Source organism: Tuber melanosporum (assembly GCF_000151645.1).
Source record: "Tuber melanosporum whole genome shotgun sequence assembly, scaffold_109, strain Mel28".
Lineage (NCBI taxonomy): Eukaryota > Fungi > Ascomycota > Pezizomycetes > Pezizales > Tuberaceae > Tuber > Tuber melanosporum.
Genome location: NW_003298765.1, coordinates 86772 through 103366, shown reverse-complemented (window position 1 = coordinate 103366; position 16595 = coordinate 86772). Strand labels below are relative to the sequence as shown.

Genomic DNA, 16595 nt, shown 5'->3' with positions numbered 1-16595 from the left:
GTAGTAGACGGGAGAAGAAGAGAACGAAGTTGTTTTGCTTACTTTATTATCTTCCCTCCACAGTATCCAAGTATCCAACCAACTCTTCGCACTGTATCACTGGCCACATCGCTGTCTATCTCCCACCTAAACCTACCGTAATGCGTAGTCCCCACCGGACAAGCGGAGGCCTGTTCATTGAGTAATCTGCAGCGTACGGAGGAAGGATAGGATATTGCTCGCATTCCCGTTCCTTCAAAGACATTACCAACTCTTTCTTCCGGCGCGCGCAAATGGAAGTATTGGTGCTCAATCAATGAGGTATTTTGGGGCCGACAGTGTTCACGACTGTGCTGGGCAAGGTGGGTGGGGGCGGCAGGGCACGGCGTCCGTCCTTACTGAAGACCGCAGTCATGGGCGGTGACGCCCGGGCCCGGCAGTCTTAGTCCAAATGGGATCTTCCGGCTGTCACCTGTAGGGAATGGTCGCCACCCGCAGGGCCCCATGGTCGTCTGCCGGCTTGTGTGTCCTCCATGGAGTCCCTTCGGTATTTCGCACACTATTCCATAATTGATGCCTATCTCGTAATACTAGTGGTTATTTCACACTGGAGATGTATTTACAAAGAAATGGAGCAGAATGTTTTGGTTTCAACACATAGTTTGTACGAATGAATCCAAGCAACCTGATGTACCAGAATCATCCTTTTCCGAGCTCTCCCTTTACTAGTACTCCAAGAAACTTTCTTTTGACAAATTTGTCCTAACGGTTATCACATTACTTTCATGGTATCAAAGGATGCGTAAATCCTATTGTTGAAAACTTATCATATTCAGAACAAATCATATAAGTGAGATACCTCCAGGGCCCGGCCGGGCGTCCCGGGCAGAGCTTGGAACGGACCCCAGGACGGGCGTCCGTCCAGGACAGGGTCGTGGGAGCTGGTGTGCGTCCCATCTGAAGCCAAGGCCGGAGAAACTGGACCATTGGGAACACTGGTTTGCGTTCATGGTGATTATCGAATCTCCTAGAATTTGTTTCGTGAATTTTGTGAAGTAGGTTGGCTTAGTAGGCAAAAGCTCGGGGGAGTTTCGAAAGCAACTAAGCCCTTTAAAAAAGATAATTGCGTTTCTACACACTGGGTCAAATACAATTATGGTATTGAGGGGTATGGTCGTAAGCTGTGGAGGCACATCTTCCGAGACATAGGAGAAATTTAGCGAGATGCCGATTGTAAACCAACAAAAGTATTCTACACATTCTTCTCACTGTAAGCCCTTGCCCTAATTTCGGTTGGCGTCGTAACTGACTTTTCTGGAGGAAAAGAAAGCATTGGCAGCATAGAGCGTAATAGTGCCCTTGCCTTGACACACGGCAAATATAAGATATGTCTCAAGAAATTTTCTGTCGAGTGGGTGAAGGACTTGTACCTGTATTCTCTTGACTGATAGGATGGATCTCTGAAGCTCAGGTGGGGCGACGCGGGTGGAAGTTGAGGAAATGAGAAGGGCAGTACGAGAGGCTTACCTTGCTTTTCTGGAAGCGAGTTTTCAGACTGGAATGGCTATTTCTGTTCTTCCTGTTACACCAGGTTGCGTAGTAGAACACCACCAATTTTATACATCTTTCTACTTCTAATGAATCACACTTCAGGAGCAGGGTGAGGGAGCCTGTCCTAGAGCTAGAGTTTCAGCAGCCGAGATAGGAATCATATATTATAAAGCAAGTCAGATTAGGTGTTGTACCGAGCCACCCATTGTGCTAGCAAAAATAGTCGACGATGAGATACCAGGTAATGTCGAAACGCATTATTCTGGGATGCAGTGTTCGTACCATCTATTACAAAAATGAACATAAACTGAAATTCGATCCAGCCCGCCTCTTGTCCTTGGACTTGTGGTCCACAGGTTCTAATCTATAGCGCCCGTTGTCCTCACTTAAACCGGATCAAGCCCCCCCCGGTTTCGATAGGTGCCTACTGACAGTACGTTTCCCCTCCTTTTATCAAATGAAGAAAACGAACATCCCACTCACCAGAAAAAGAATCACAAAAACTCCCGTCATAGCGCCAAGTTTCTCGATAAGTTCCTGGTGTATTATCGTTTTCACCTTCGACTCCAGATCGGCATGTCTATTGTCCGCGAGAGCCTGGGCCTTGATCTCACGATCTTTTATATCATTGCCAATCTTGTTGGAGAGATCTTCAAAAGCCGAACTCAACTTTTTGCTGAGGTCCCTGAGTTCTATGTTTGTCACGTTTTGGTATGTCTCGAAGTGCTCAAGTATGGATTTCGCGATAGCGACGTCCTAAGTACATGTCAGCATGATCTTTACTTGCTACCAGTGGGTTCCAACCCTACTTTGTTTAAGGCGCCAAAATCCTCCCAGGTAGCATGTGGAGCTTGGCCAAGGGGAGGCTCCGAGCTACATGCAGAGTCTCTTTGGCTAAATGCGAGATTGGTATCATTGTAGCTATCATTGTTGATGTAGTGCTTCTGAGCTACTAAGTTACTGAGGTTGCAGACAATTGGACCTTGGAGATTACCTGCGTAGTGCTGATACCCCTATGTGGAGGGTGTACTTGGAATGTGTACCGGTGGTGATGCCCGTGGATTGCGTTGGGCCTGAACAATCGCTTGCTGGCGAACCTAAACATGGGCGAATACTGCAGATATCCCCCAAACTCTCCGATTCAGTCCCCCATATCCTAAGGACAGAAAAAAGGAATGTAAGATAAAACTGACTTACCATGTAGTTTTGTGATCTGTGGTGGTATTGGCTGCTTTGTTGATCGTTCCAAGATGCTTACTGAGCCAGCTCAATGAACTACCATGGAGTCAAGAGCAAGGAGGTTCCCTCCATTTATATCATACTTGAAATGAGTAAAACGCAGACAGTCAAGGGTGCCAAGAATTCCCTCACATGGAGTGGCTTTGCTGATTTCTTGCCCTAATGTTCTTCAAGGACTAGGATGCCAATGATTGCCCTGCGGGATTGCAACGACGACAGTATGATTACTGATTTTAGTGTCTCAGGAATGATGCTCATCTATATCTAACTCCAATAACGAGTCACAAATGGGGGATAAAACTTTTGTTATCGGAAGAGGAACCTGGATCCCATATCTGCACCACTGCATAGTTAACTCGAATCTATTGCGATCACCGAAGTTTGCGGAAGGATCAAGACGTGAGTGAGGAAATGGAGATTGGTGTAACTGTCCATGAAAGGATCAGGGTGTTTGGATCCAATTTTGCTTATACACCTACCTTTACCGTTCGTTCGGTTAGAGAACTATCAGGCGGGGGTAGAAGAAAACGAAGTTGTTTATCATACTTCAGTTATCTTTCCTACACAATATCCGAGTTTCCAACGAACCTTCCGCACTGCACCACCCGTCACTTTGCTAGCTATCTCCCGCCTAAACCCACCGTCATTTGTCGTCGCCACCGAACAACCGGATTATTTTTTGAGTAATCGGCGGGATATGGAGGAAGAATAGGATATCGTGCGAATTCCCGTGCCTTCAGACGTACTACCAAGTATTTCACCGGGCGCGCGAAAAAGGCGGTATCAGGGTTCAAGCAATGTGGTATGTAGGGGCCGACCTTGTCAGTGTGCTCGCTGCTGGCGTATGTGGGTCATAGAGGCGTTCGTACGAACAGTGTGCGTGGGATGTGACTGCCGTAATTCTTGTGTGGTATCTAATCCTATAAATATCTTCTTTCCACCCAACCATCCGGGTCCCTCAGATCGTCGGCTAACATTTCCGCTGCGCCCGACATCAACGATTTTTCCCTCTCCTAACCACAGCTTCATTTCTCATATACCACGGGATGGGCTCGAGTGTTCGGCGCTCGAATACTCTGTCTAAAGCCCATTCCACATCCTGAAAATGACCGCACCCGGTATTTCTTTTTTTCTTTCCACAATTGAACACTTCAACTCCTAAAAACATTTTTGGGGACAGAGTTTATATAATTTCTTCTTTCGTTGACATTGCATTTGCGGGTCATGAGAGATGGTCGGTAGTACATTTTGGACATCCGGAGGGAGTGCGAAGCTCTCTGCTGCAGAGGCTCTCCTAAAGCTTTGCATGTTTTGGAGAACTGTTTCATTGTCGCTTCTCTTCAATATCCAAACGGGGAGATATTTGAATGAGCATAGTATGATATACATTTCCGTCACTTGGCCTCTGACCCTGAAAATTACTGGAGAGCAGTTTGCATTGGCAAGTGTTAATAGCACATTTCAAAAATTTATTTAATAAGATACAGTCCAATTCTTTCTCCGTATTAGAGGTAGGACTAGGTGGGCTGTGGACAATGATCAATTTTTGGGGTTCCCAGTGACCCTTCACTAGACATGCAAAAGACTGCACAGACTACGAATGGTTATCCATCCGGGCAGCCGGGGCCTTTTCTCCTGACGGTTTACCGAGAGATCAGGAACCTGTCTGACCTCACTATGGCTTGTTGCAATGCCTTAGGGCGTAAGTCTCCACAAGCTGCCTTGGTAATATATTAGGGAAGCGTCTCAAAGAAACGTGGGTATAGCGACAGTGTTCCCAACCGTCCGGGCCCCCTACAGGGCCCTGGCAGTCTATAGTCCTGGGTGTCCCAGGCAGGTGGGTGAGGGCGGCAGGGCATGGCATCTATCCAAAGGATTGACGCCAGGTCCCGGCCATTTCCTGCAGGGCCCAGTCGTCACCTACAGGTCTCGGCCGTCATCTACCGTCACCGGGAGGAACCTGGCGCATCGCGGCCCCCTGATGAACCAGAAAAGGATCCGCCCGTCCGTCCTAGGCAGTGGTCTGGACGGACACCAAGATACCTGTCTGGTGCGGACATCTATCCATGCACAGCCGTCCGTCTGGTCCGGCCCAGGGACGGGCTGCCTGGGCGCTTGGGTTCACTGTATACCAATGGGGATAAGCAGATCATGCTTTGCAACAACCTCCTTGAACCAACAGTCTCGGGCGTTCCAGGTATGGTGTCTCGAGCCACAGGGTAACAATATTTTCCCGGCAATGTGTAGAAAGGATAGAACTTAAAACGCGGTATTTGAACCACGACCAGATTCAAGAAGTAGCACACCGCAGTCCTCGATCGATTATTAACCCCCTGACCATCCATAAGGCCTCACCGACGCTAGCGTGATCCAGCCATCATCTATAGCGCCTAGCCGTCACCGATACCCAGCGGTAAACACCTAGCACATTCCGTATCATGGGCCACTTACCGGGAACCGTGGCCACCTACAATCGTCTGTAGGCATTTTGTACATTTCGCGTCTTGAGATATCTTTAGGCCCTTGTGCTCCTTCCTGGCGATGGTCTGGGCGGGTGCTAAGATGCCCGTCCATCCCCAGCATCCTTCTAGGCAGTGTTCCCAACGGGCTAGGTAGGCCAGGCCGGAGGAAAGCCGGGCCTGACCTACGAGAATTCCAGAGGATCTAGCCTGGACCGAGCCTGTAGGCCTCGAGGTATCCGAGCCGGGCCCGGCCCGGTCTACCCATAGGCTGTATAGGCTTTGTGTCATACTACCTGCTTTTGGAGCTCGCTTAGCCAGATATTTGCTTCCATTATTCCATTTTAACTTCTGCTCAACGTGACTTGCATTCACCCAAGCTTTCACCTGCCCAGCGAATTCTCTCCATCCATTAATACTCGGTCCGGTACTTGCTCCTGTTCAAAATGATCTATTTCTAGTGGAAAGTACAAGTTAAAAATCCTGGCAAACCAAATCCAAACCTCTTGCAAGCTCCACAAGGGGGAGGAGGGGAAGCAATGAAAAACCAAAAAAATCCAAGTGCGGGCGGGGTGTTTGGAAACTTTTTCTAAACTTGATATCATGGTTTCCATGACACCAGTTTTTCAGTGCCAAGGGTCCGGCCTATAGGCGCCCATCAGGCCTCTTTGGCTTCCGTAGGCTGATGGAATTCGGCCTATATCGGCCTAGGCCATTTTCCGCAGTGACCTGCCTTGGCCCGGCCAATGGCCCGGCCCCTTGGGAACACTGCTTCTAGGTTTCCCGGTACATCTGGACCGCACCCGAAATGGAATGGACTGGACGATTTGGTTCACATCAAGAGAGCCACGATGCAACGGATTTGTTGATCAAAGGTAATTCTCTATCACAATCAACCACCGGCCTATATATGTTTTGTTAATTGTGCTATATCTTTCATCTCTACTAGGGCAAACACTGTCTACCCCACACACTCGATAACATATTCTTAACCAGACTCTATTTTTAATTCAATGCCCGACACACTTTTCTTCGAAATTTATTTTACCATATGCCCTTACTTCCATCACGTTCATATGAAAGCAATTATATGGGGGCAAAATTGAGCATAACAGGCTATACCAGATCACTTCGTTGGCAGGGCTTAGGATGAACGCCGCCACTACTGAATGCCCTGGGTGCCGTCTTCTATGATAGCGTCCGTCACTCCCATGGGTGAGGACGCGCGGACCGGGCTATTGGTTTCACTAAACGGGGTACTCTTGGTCGTGTTAGTCTCCATTATTAGGAGGGCAACGGGAGTGCCGCAGGGGCAGTCAAGCCTTCCGATGGGTCCGGGATTCGTTGGATTGGCCCGGGTCGGTGGCTGGGTTGGATCCAGTTAATTGTGTTGGTTCGTGGGTACCCGTTCATTTGGTTGGGCTTGGTTTAGGAATATTTAGGAATGCTCAACCCGGGTTACCCATCAAACCCAAAAGATTTGTCTCGCTTATTTCCCCCGCTTGGGTTATCGTACATACCTTGGGCCAGCTCAAGCCCGCAGAACTGGAAAAAGCTATTCATGCGGAATCGATACTTGGTGAGAAATTGTTTTTATCAAGATATTTTACACAAGATGCTGATCCTTTAAACTAGTTGTATTCAGCTAACACCAACTTCGGGCGCCTGCAAAAGTTAATACTAGATAACGGATACACAATCACTATGAGTTAGTCTTCCTTCATATCAACTGCGCACTCCGTTTGAGTAGTACTCTCTCATATTGAAACACTTGACTGACAATACCAGATATATTATGCTAGGGATAGAATGGCAACGATATGATTTTAGTTTCAAATTGTGGGTGATTTGTTTGGCCCTCACGGCCTAAGGGGATACTTTGAACCCACACCACAACTATCTCCCAGCTATCCGTTTCCATCTGTCAGTTATCGATGAAGTCATTTTAAGATGCTATTTGACATCTAAACCACGAGAGTACACCAATGCTCTCATCAGCACATTTTACATACAAACCCACGTGGTTCGTTGAGTTAACCCGAGTTATCGTTGGGTTGGGTCGGGTCGAACCTCCGCTGGGTTTGGGTCGGGTCAGGTCGACTCATTTTCAACACGGTTCAACCCATTGAAAGGCTTGGGGGTAGGAAAAATACGCGGGGTGAGAAGGATATCAAACTTCATATGCCCCATTGAACTCCATGCAACACCGGTATCCCACCCAGGCTCAGCGAGCTTGTTAGGTAACGCCGGGTTAGGGGTACTGGATTTTTATAATACCGTAGCTATCGGGGATCGCGACTCGACATTTCGCAATTCAAGGCAAAACACCTGGGAAACGGATAGTGTTTTTCTAGACAGGGTATAGCGTTCAGAGGCTGAACTTGTTGGGTGTCACTAACCGGTATTCGTTATTTCGTTAACCGAGTCTTCTAAGCAGACTGTTGGGGGGATTTCATGCTTAGTGTATTGTCTGATGTGGACAACTTCATTAAGCCTTCTCTTCTGATGGAAATTTTTTAGGGTACAGTTAGGTTGATTTTCCGGTGAAGGGTTTGTCAGAATGTTGAGGGAGAAAGCTTTGTTCCCGTACGTAGACCAACGAGGTCCTCCTCGACCTTTTCTTCTCTGTTAAGGAACAACCGAACACGAGCACGAGATTTTTCTACGAGCGACTAGGAACCGAACCAAAGTGAAAACGAAAACCAGTGGATTTACGACTACGAAAGCAGGAATTAGCCAAAGGACCGTGCTATTCCTATTATTCGAAAACCATCGTTCGTTTTTTTTCTTTTATCTCTCTTTCTGATTTTTTTATTCTTCTACGAACCTCCTACAACTGTCTGCAATCACGGTTCTTCCTACGAGCTCGAAATCGTTCTTTCAGGACTATGGCTAGCACAGCGATCCAGTTGAGATCCACGGTAGCGGATTTAGCGAGCTTTTGCGGTAGGGTGTCGATTAGTGTTTCTGGGATTGTGCTGGATTTCTTACGTTTCATTATGTACCCTTTCCATTCAATATGTTTCTCATTTTTTTCATGCCATTCTCCATGGAGGCCCTGTATTTCTCCTTTCATTTTTTCTGACCACCATCGCCATATAAATATGCACATTTCTTCACTCACTAGTCTTTCTCAACTCCTACTCATTCGTTTATCACTTCTTGTGATACTCGTGAATAGGGGCAGATATGAAGGCATCCGCCTGTTTTCCATAGCGCTTCAAGAAAGCCATAGACCCACTTAGTGGGACCCGCCACCCGAGCCGAAGATTTTCCCCCTAAGAAATTGTTGCCCTGGACCGACTGCTGTGGTGCCGGAAAGTGCAAAAGGGAGATTTGTCAACCAATCACGCAACTAAAACCCTCAATTAATTTCCCCGGAAGCCATTGAAACCACAGAAATTAGGGACACGAATTTTGCCTTGCGTGTGGGAAGGATTTCAACAAGGGTGTTATCGTAACAGGGGCGGTGAACTCACCTTCCGTGCCATAGATGCCGCTGAGTCACATAGAGTGTTTTTGGCAGTCCACGAGCCGGGGCACTGGGGCCAGGAATCGTCAGGAACACACACAACGATGGGTTCACTGAGATCGCTTTATCTGGGTAGGACTAGATGACACAATGGGCTCTCGGTATAAGTGGTACTATCCGTATATCTATAAGGCGGTTTCTATGTAGTATAGCCATGCCTGCAGGCAGAAGAGGTGGTTTCAACCGATTGGCACTATCCCGTCTCATCCTGTCAGATAGGGTTCGGCTTATTTTCAAATGATGCGGTATCCTTACATGACTTATGGAGATTGCTGGATCGTAGGATACTAGGCCAACGTTTTGGCTCGCTTCTTCGTCGCGGGCTGGGGCCGGGAAGGGTGAGATGATACGGGGGGGGTACAGAGTCTCGCATCTTTGTGGCGGGTTGGTGGAACGCGCAAACAGCGGGGGAAGAAAAATAATAATAGACCGGATCAATAGCGCAATTTTTGACGCAGAAAAACAGAGCACAAACTCCAACTGAAATTTTTAAGGGTTTATTTTGCGTGCGCGAGTATTATGGATGAGGAAGACCCGCCTTTCCTGCCGGAGTTAGCAACCCTGCAGTTGGATTAAGCTTTGCCTCGGGAAGTAAGTTACGTTTTAGCATCTGCTAGAGGACCTTGGCAACTATTACCGTGGGTGATTTCTTGGCGTGACGTGGGGGCACACAAGGTAAATATTCCGCCTTTCATACCGCATCCAGCCAGACTCGGCATTCGCTCATTCATTTCCGCTCGAGGCCCAGTACGACTTTCAAACCGAAGTTACCTGGAATGGACTGTGAATACAACAGTTTTCTGGGAGCAGAAACGAAATGTGCGCCCTGGCTTGCGGGTAGGTATGCGAGGAGGGTGAGGCTGAAGGACGGAGTGATCCAGGTTTCGTTGGTCTATCGGTTTGTTCTCCTTGGGTAGTTAGTGGGGGTACTTGAAGAGTGTCCAGGAACCCCGCCGCGGGATCCACACAGCGCGTCACAATCCTCACCCCCACGGCCTGCCTCGGCACGCTCACATCCGTGCCGATAATAGGATCGTGGTAGGTCGCTTGGACACCTTTCAGCACTGTTGATTGGCAACGCGCGCCCCCATCGCCACCGACGGGCTGTTCCACTGAAGTAGCCAACGGCTCGCCGGCTTTTGGTTCAGATTTACTGATTCATGTTTACTCATTCTCTGCTCTCTCACTATCGATCACTCTCTACTGGTCCTTTCTCATGGTCGCCCAGGATTCCCTGGGAATGAGCTAGGTTGTGCAAGATCAATTGCGCCATAGTCGGATGATCGCTGTTGGGCAAATAAACTGGCACTTGTTGCTGGGATATAATTCGGTCATGATCCACGATTTACCTCCCGGGTCTGTGTCTTACCACGATGTTCGTCGTTAATATCTTTTATTGAATTCTCTCGGGTGTTCACGGGGAGATCCAAAATCATGTAATTCCCAGCCAACAGCGCAGACACAACCGACAATCCCGGATGGCCAGAAATTCGGTATTTCGTCCGGCCCAACATGGATTGTGGATAGCCGAGGATGAAAGGTTCGTGACACAACACGCAACTGATTGCCCCCCACCAAAATTAGTGATCGTTACCGGAGGGTTGATGGCCTTTGTTTTGGGGTGGTTCAGTTGAAGCTACTACGGTACTGTCATCACGGTAACAGGGATCAGGAGAGTGAAATTCTTCTAGGAACGGGGGGCGATATCCGTTCAAGTCCCATAAGACTGCGGACATCTTTGACCACTGGTTCAGCGAGGTACCCGGTTGGGCAAGATTAGGGATAGCAGGGTGTAACCAGAGCAAGCCCTTAGCACTTCTGAACGCGAAGGCTTATGCCACCCGTACCATATATTAACGCTATATCTCCCTCTGCGAACGTTTCCGTGGCTGCGAGCCAAAGACCACACCACAGCAAGCCGCGACAAAGAAAATCACATATCTACCAGCCCCACTACCCCCGCTACCCCCAAGAACCCACGGATTCGCACTACTACCGCGCCCCCCTAAGACATTTCCGCTCGCTTCCATCCGCCGCTAAAGCCATGTCTTTCACCCCCCGATTCCCGCCCCCCCCGCCCTACTCCCTCCTCCCTGGAGAGACCGAGAGAACCCTATCAGCCGATACGGCCCCACCACCGCCGCCATATCGCCCACTTCCCCGCGTAGCAACATCCCATACCGTTCACGAACAGTCGGCAGAGCAAGTTGTAATCTGGCTGCGTTCAAAACCCGTTTTCGCACCGTGGGAGTACGAAAATGTCCTGATCATACTGTGGCACGAAATGGTACAGAGGCGATTGGACGAGATTTTGGCTACCGCCTCCGGACCCGAGAGCTCGTTTTGGGAGGATATGCTGGTGGAGGTTGAGTCGGAGAGGGATCTCAGGTTAGTTACCAGATGTTGTATTGGTTCTGATGCGTTCTCTTGGATTTCTAGAGGAACAGGGAGGGGTGCGAGGGGTGTGTGCGAGGGAGTGTATATATTACAGGGAGTAGGTGTGTTTATGCCGCACAGCTCTTGTGTAGAGGATGTATTGAGTTTCCCCCGCCGTATAAAGGACGGAGAGTCCATTGCTAATATTGGAGTGCCAAATCTCAGTACCAAACACACCTGTTCAGTTTTCGCAGCGGAAAGTACGCCGTCCCTAATGACGCCAGAGTCCGGGAACCTGTACTGCATTATTTAAGTAAAGATTTGCCATTATGGGACGTAATTTCAAAATCGCCCTCTCACTCTCGATGCATTGTAGCTAATTTTTCGGGGGATTTAGGTATTTCGAAACATCAGTTCCTGGGTGTCTTCGCAGATCACGTACCGAAAATGGCAAGAGCCCAGCGTAAGTACCCATCCCTCTGAGCGTCGTTAACTAACCCAGCAATTATAGTCCGCGTCCGTGCACACGACAATGCTTGCGAGGGAGCTTTGTGAAAAGATTATCCGACCGATTTTCCAAAAAGAGAGCGACCCACCGGATTTGAGCGAGATTTTCAGTGGGGGAAGGAAAAGGGGAGTGCTGACGACATTGAAGCCGGTTGGTTCTACCCAGTGGTATTCACACCTGTATACGGTACCCTTTGACATTTGTGTCGGGGGTGGTTCAGTTTGGGGGGCCGCGGGTCGGGGCGGTGGTGCCGATAGCATACGGTGGAGCCGGATCACCCAGAATTCAGACTCTGTGGTGAATAGATACTACCTAAATATCTAATCAGCTAAAAGTAGTCATGGTAACCTTCTCGTGAGCGTGAAGTTTACGTATGGTGATTTGACCGTGCAAGTGATATTAGAAGGATACGAATTCGTATCGGAATTCAAGCAGTTAATCACACCCGATTCCTCCACCCTTGCTTGGTTGCCGTGAATTGCGAATCTGACCCACCGCTACAGCAGCCGTCGGTGCCATCGTGGGCTAGCCACCTTAGCCATAAATGCGAGGTGTTAACAGAATACCCCCCTGCCATCCTGGTAGCCGGTTTCAGGTGAATTGCTACAGCGAACCGCTGGTGCGAGAGAAGCGGATGCGCCAGCCCTAATGTAACCTGGTCGGGGGACTAAATTCGTGAATCTCTCGAAACGTACAAGGGATTCATGAGAAAAGAAATAATGCCCTGTGCGGATCCTTCCAAGGAAAATATATCTCGATATTTTTCAAAAAAACATACTCCCACTACACACCCAAGGCAAGCAGACTCCAAAGAAGATTTCAGTCCGAGAGCAGGTACCTCCCTACCGACTCAGCGCAAAGGGGAAAGTGGTAGGGGGCGTAGGTGTTGGGGGGTTAGGAAAGTCATGATGCTGTGATAAACTTTGTCTCTCCGGCGAAACGCCGAGTCATCGCTATTTTCCTTGATCCTTCCCTAACCGATAAGCCTCACGATGTCCCTCCTTTCACGGAGAGTGAGTGGGATAGGATTCGGTACCGGACACTGATATGAATTCCATCTCTCGAGTTGGATCGTTTTAGATGGGTAGAAATGAGCAGTTCCGAAAAACATTGTGATAGATTTTTACCGGCATCATACGCGCCGAGCGGGTTCCAGAAAAGAAAATTAAAAATATTATTGCTATGTGATAAATATATTCCCCCACATCATCGGAAAACCTGGGGCCAGTTTGTATGTTGATCGAACAGTTCATCGATTCGAGAGGGCGTTTTGCAAGAGCAGTTTTGGAATTGACTAAGGATAAGGCACAAGACTGCTCATTTGATTAGCCTAGTGAGTTATATTTTACCAGCTCCAAAACCATGCTTCACAAACCGTATCCCAAACCAATGAACTCCTCTCTCAACTGTATGCCAGGCAGGCGCCAAGTTAGTTTCCGAGAAGCGTGACACATTAGAGTGCTCGGCCATAGTAAATAAACCGCCATTTCTGTCTCTCCACCTGAGAAACCATAGCCCGCGAGAAAGCCTCGCGTACCCCACCCCAACCAGTCCGGCCCACACGGGAGGCATCTCGTCAAGGATTATATGGCATAAGAGAAATGTTTGGCAAATGATATAATAGGATCGTTCGTCGTCACACCTCTGCCCAGATCCAAAGATTGTCGGGCCAAAAGCGTTTTTTTCTTTTCATATTTCGTACTTTCTTCTTATGATTTCAGTGCGGAAATGCTCGGGCACGTTCCGGCAGATGCGGGTGCCCGACCTCATGCGGAAGTCTCAGAATTACCTATGATATACTGATGGAAATGCTGCCCCCCCGTCAATACCCCGCACAAGCTGATAGGACCTCACCGCAATGCAAACCCAAAATCCAAATCGCTTTGAACGGGCACGGTGGACAATATTTTCGTTAACACAGTATGTACTAGTAGCACAAGTCGCGAGCACACGGGAGGGGTACATTAGAGACGGCGGGATCACGGGGAGTGGATCCCATCCCGGCGATGGATACGCCATGTCGCTCACCGTCCAACTGGAGGGCGACAGCGATTTTTCCGCCCGGGAGTTGTACGGTACTGTGCGTGTGGGGTCGGCGCAGGCTGCATAACCGTTGTGTCTCACTTGGCCGTATGGATGCTGTTGTCGAAGACGTTGGAAACATTAGACTGGAAGTGTTCCGGATTTGTCCGTCTGTTGAGGTTAAATCTCGCTCGGGTCCCTTTTGTTCGTGATTTCATGTCGCCGGCCGCTCAGTATGATGTCTGATGTTTTCTCCAATAACCTTAGCTACTGTATCCTGCTGTGATTGTTGTAATGTGGCGGCGGTTTCTGTGCACAATATTTCTTATTCTAAAGTATAGTGCTTGTGGGATGGTCAGAGGGTGGTGGAAAGAGGCGTCTTGGCATTCAGATACGTGAGTGGCTGTGCGGCTACTAGATTTGGGATTGGTGCGTGGCTTTTATTTTCGGCCTCTCACTTCGATCCTGCTGAGCGTGATGGTTGAATAAAGGTAAGATTATAATGGAAAATAAAAGTTGCTAGCAAGACAGAGATGGAATCTAATGTTCTATGGGATCCCTATGAACCAAGTTTTTCTCTTTTCTCTTTTCTTTTTGAATGAGTATCATAGGTTAGGAGAAATCAGAACCGGGGTGAGTGCTTGGCACGGCACGATTCCCAAACTCCATTTCGGGCAAGCATGGTTAAGAGTTTAGCATGCGATTTGAAATCGAGTTGGGCCTAAGACGTATGGTTATTTTTTAAATATCATACCGGAAAGCACACTTTAACGGGGGTTGATGGTCTCCCTATCGCGGATATCGACGAGTACTTGTACTTTTACCAACCCTTCCAATGGTTATCGCCAGTCCAGTTGGTTCTTACGCCATAGCTGGGGTTGTATGGGATGTATGAGCCCCGGTCTTGCATCCTACCCAAACCAATCCGAGGATTTAACAAAAAAGATAAAACTTTACCGCTGGTCGAGAAATCTCATTCTCATCATCGGTGCAGTAGGTTTTGGCTCTTTTGGCATCTCGGGGGGGGGGTAACTAGGGGAACGCACACTCATACGGCCGCGTTCGAAAAGTTCTCTCGCCCTTCCCTGTACGTTGGGAACGGTTCCTACTAACCATGAGAAGGATCTCTTGGATGGCGGTTTTCGGATGCGCTTCTGGGGATATTGTAAAAATTTATCACCATTGGTTTTTACCGAAGAATGAGCGAGCGAGGGTTATCAAAGAGCTAACAATGGTCGGGGGTACATGGAAGGGTACGAAACCTTTATGAATTATCAGCCGTCTGTGATCATGTCACATGAAGACAACGACTCTTACAAATGATTAGGTAATTTCTTTTCTGTTGCCTAATCCGTCTGATAGATGGGAAATCGAACGCTGTTGGAACTAGATGAGGGACCTTATGGAACAATAAAGCTTTATTGCTAGTGAGAAAGCCAGGCCGCACGCAACGTTTGACAGAGTCATTTAGATTTCCAGGTCGGAAAATGATGCTATCAGCGAGTGTGCTGCTTATTGCTCAATATATGGCACTGGTATATGTACCACTCTAGATAGCAGTTGTAACATAAAATTTCCATGGGTCTATTGGGGCTACTCCAAAAGAGATGCTAATTGTTGGCTTCACTCATACCCTTACCGCGACGGGACCGAGCTGTTCGAAGGCAGCTCAATCCGAGGCCAGCTTTCGTGAATCCCCGAACCGCCCAAGGTGTTTATGCCATATAAAATAATAATCAGGGCGCTGCCCAAGACTCTTGGTTATATAACTTCGGCGATTAAGGGATTGCTGAACTGATAGGTTGCCGGCCATCTATAAATAGTGAGACAGAATTCCCGAGCTGATAGAATGCTTGTCGTCGGGGGAGACAAAGGTTCTAACTGATATCGAGCAATTTCTCTTGCCTACCAATAACGTTCCAGGCAAAAGACTAAGGCCTCTCTATCACCTTGATGGTTATATAAAGACAGTGCGTCTTTGAAGCTGCTTGCGAAGCACACTCTCTGGCTTCCAGCTCCACCAGGATATCCTCACCCTATTGTGGAGCATTTGCAATAGACCCCTTGGTAGCTGTACATATATCGGGTGGTTCTAGGTTGGATGGTTTGGGATTAGTATGATCAAATCCTATCTAATTCGTTTCGTGAGTTTTATCAAGTCGATTGACCATGTGGGCAAGACTGTGGCGAGTCCCGAAAATATGACGGTTTTAAAAAAAGATATCAGGTATCTTAATTATATAAAAGACCATGATAATATTGAGAGGCAAGGTCATGCGGCTAGAGCTAGCGTGGGCGAGGCACTAATCGTATAATGTTGCAGGCCAAATTAGGCGTTTTGACAACCCATCTAATATACGAACAAAAAAAAACATCAACTTTAGACACAACTGTACAAGCTGATTTTGAAACACAGTATTCTAAAATCCACGGTTCGTACTGCCTGCTTATTGCAAAAAAGTCTAAAAACTAAAATGCGATCGATCTAGCCCACCATGTGTCATTGAATTAGTGGTCCGCCGTTTCAAATCAATAAATTTTGACATGTGACCTAGACCAGGTCAAACCCATAGGTTTCGATAGCTGCCTACGGGAATTGCATTTCCTCCTTCATGTATCGAATGCGGGTATCATGATAAAAATAGTCACTCAACAGAACAGCGATCAGAAAAACGCCCATCAAGCCGCCAACCTTCTGAACGGGGTCCCCACCGTATTCTTTGTTTTCGAATGTGGATCGTCATTCACATGGTAGACAAGACTTTAAGCCTTCATATAGCAAGCCTGAGCCTTGGTATAAAGCGCCTGATCCTTGATATAGAAAGTTTGATCCTTGGCATACTAGCCTTCGTATCCTCGTCTCTCTTGTTCGGGAGATCTTTCAAAATCTGTATCCAACTGCTTTCCAAGCTCCTTGGGCTCGGAGCTC

General features: G+C 48.0%; 1 protein-coding gene; it reads left to right on the top strand.

The window, feature by feature from the left end:
• Positions 1-10128: 10128 nt before the first annotated feature.
• GSTUM_00000339001 (uncharacterized protein) lies at positions 10129-12001 on the top strand. XM_002835464.2 has 5 exons: positions 10129-10300; positions 10391-11293; positions 11362-11472; positions 11534-11599; positions 11648-12001. The coding sequence occupies exons 2-5, from the start codon at positions 10595-10597 to the stop codon at positions 11966-11968; spliced, it is 1197 nt and encodes a 398-aa protein (XP_002835510.1). The 5' UTR covers positions 10129-10300; positions 10391-10594; the 3' UTR covers positions 11969-12001.
• The last annotated feature ends 4594 nt before the right edge of the window (positions 12002-16595 follow it).